Source organism: Castor canadensis, chromosome 14, assembly GCF_047511655.1.
Source record: "Castor canadensis chromosome 14, mCasCan1.hap1v2, whole genome shotgun sequence".
NCBI lineage: Eukaryota > Metazoa > Chordata > Mammalia > Rodentia > Castoridae > Castor > Castor canadensis.
In genome coordinates, this window is record NC_133399.1 from 15,658,726 (window position 1) to 15,661,055 (window position 2,330).

The 2,330-nt window shown below is 43.9% G+C and overlaps 1 protein-coding gene across 1 annotated transcript; it reads left to right on the forward strand.

Moving 5' to 3' along the window:
* The first annotated feature begins 851 nt into the window (after window positions 1-851).
* On the forward strand, window positions 852-1,799 carry LOC109679935 (olfactory receptor 10H1-like). The gene has a single exon (XM_020154978.2). The coding sequence runs from the start codon at window positions 852-854 to the stop codon at window positions 1,797-1,799; it is 948 nt and encodes a 315-aa protein (XP_020010567.2).
* The last annotated feature ends 531 nt before the right edge of the window (window positions 1,800-2,330 follow it).

Below are 2,330 nucleotides of genomic sequence, written 5' to 3' on the forward strand. Positions count from 1 at the left end.
AAATTCAGATATAGTTAAATGATTCATACAGAAACACTGAAATCTCATTTAATTGGGATTATTTACTGAGCACAACCAGGTACATTTTCTCACATCATATTGACTTAATATGGATTGTCATCTTCTAATGAAAAGTCAGTTTCTCATACCACCCTTTGAGGTAGGGAGGGGAAATGGAAGGAAGAGAGGTGGAAAAACTTGCTCAAAGTACAGAGTAGAGTAGGGATTTGAACCCGTGTCTGCTACCTCCCACCTACTTCTGTCTGATAGGTATGTTGGGTAGACTCATGGGAGCTGGAAAACAAAACATTTTCATTTCTGTCACTTTCCTTAGAACAACAGAATCTGACTGATAGAAATTAAGATGGAATTGCTCTTGGTCCAAGGTGTTATATCCATAGGAAGCAATGGATAAAAGATCTAACAAAGGGATCTTTTCACTAGGGGAACCAAGGCAGAGGAAAACTTCAGGGTATAGTTTTTGGAGTCAGCTCAAGTGTAGGCTCAAGTCTTAAATTAGGTACTTCAATAGCTTCAATTTGAGCAACATTTTTTGGCGGTAGTAAGGTTTGACCTCAGGGCTTTGTGCTTGTTAGGTAGGTGCTCTACTGCTTGAGCCACACCTCCATCCCTCCAGCAATATTCTTAGCCTTTGTGTATGCCAATATTCTCAACACATATGCCAATAAAACTCAAGATGGAGATGAAAATAATGGTACCATCTTCCTAATTTTGATGAAAGCATTAAGTTATAGGTGTGAACTGAATTAATGCTACCTGATTAAGGTGATAACCTTTCTCACCCACTAGCTGACCTCTCCCTATTGAACCTCACCCCAGGCACAGCCTCCATGCAGGGAGCCAATCACTCAGCAGTGACTGAGTTCATCCTCATTGGCTTTTCCACATTTCCCCGCCTTCAGCTGATGTTCTTCCTGCTGTTTCTGCTGATGTATCTGTTCACACTGCTGGGCAACCTGATCATCATGGCCACCATCTGGAGTGAGCTCAGCCTCCACACATCCATGTACCTCTTCCTGTGCGCCCTGTCCATCTCTGAGATCCTCTACACCTTGGCCATCATCCCACGCATGCTGGCTGACCTTCTGTCCACCCACCACTCCATCTCCTTCCTGAGCTGTGCCTGCCAGATGTTCTTCTCCTTCACATTTGGCTTCACCCACTCCTTCCTACTCACTGTCATGGGCTATGACCGCTATGTGGCCATCTGTCAACCACTGCACTACAATGTGCTCATGAGTCCCCGTGGCTGTGCCTGTCTGGTGGCCTGGTCCTGGGTTGGTGGCTCTGTCATGGGGTTTGTGGTCACAACAGCCATATTCAACCTCACCTTCTGTGGCCCCAATGAGATTCACCATTTTGCCTGTCACGTGCCACCTGTGTTGAAGTTGGTCTGTGGAAAAGATGTGCTGGTGGTGGCCAAGGTTTTGGGCCTGGTATGTATTTCAGCCCTACTGGGCTGCTTCCTCCTCCTCCTCCTCTCCTATGCCTTCATTGTGACTGCCATCTTGAGGATCCCATCAGCTGAGGGGCGACACAAAGCCTTCTCCACCTGTGCATCCCACCTCACGGTGGTGATCGTGCACTATGGCTTTGCTTCTGTCATCTACCTCAAAACCAAGGCCCCCCAATCTCTGGAAGGAGACACTTTGATGGGCATCACCTACACAGTCCTCACACCCTTCCTCAGTCCCATCATATTCAGTCTGAGGAACAAGGAACTCAAGACCACCATGAAGAAGACTTTGCGGAGCAAACTCTACCCAGAAAATATATAATAACCTATGAATCACTAAATTAGCTTCCCAATTTCTACTGTTAGAGATAATACTCCCTCAACACATAGTCACCTGTATTTTTCTAATTCTTTCCAGTTGACAGAACCCTTTTTATATCATATTTTAAGTGTGTGCACAAGGGTTATTCAATATTAGTGATTTATTTGGGATGGAAAGAAGCATGTATGAGAAAATAACAGGTTTGGTTGTCAAAACCAAACCTTTAGTCTCTTCCCTGTCTGCCTAAATGCTGTGTTACCTAATATTTCTAACAACTCAAACCTGTTATCCAATGAGAAATGGAGGGCTTCATGCCTAACAGCACCAAGTAGGTATACCTCAGATTTTTCAATCTACAAAAGACTTTTTCAGATTATTGTATAGCAGAGCAAAAAACGCCCTATATTTTAGCTTGCCCAATCCTATGTAAGAGAAATTATAATGAGCAATAAGCAGATTCCCAAGCAAATAGTCAAGTAAACCTTGATGTTTCAAGTGTGAATCATGAATACTTGTAGACAGGCAGATTAA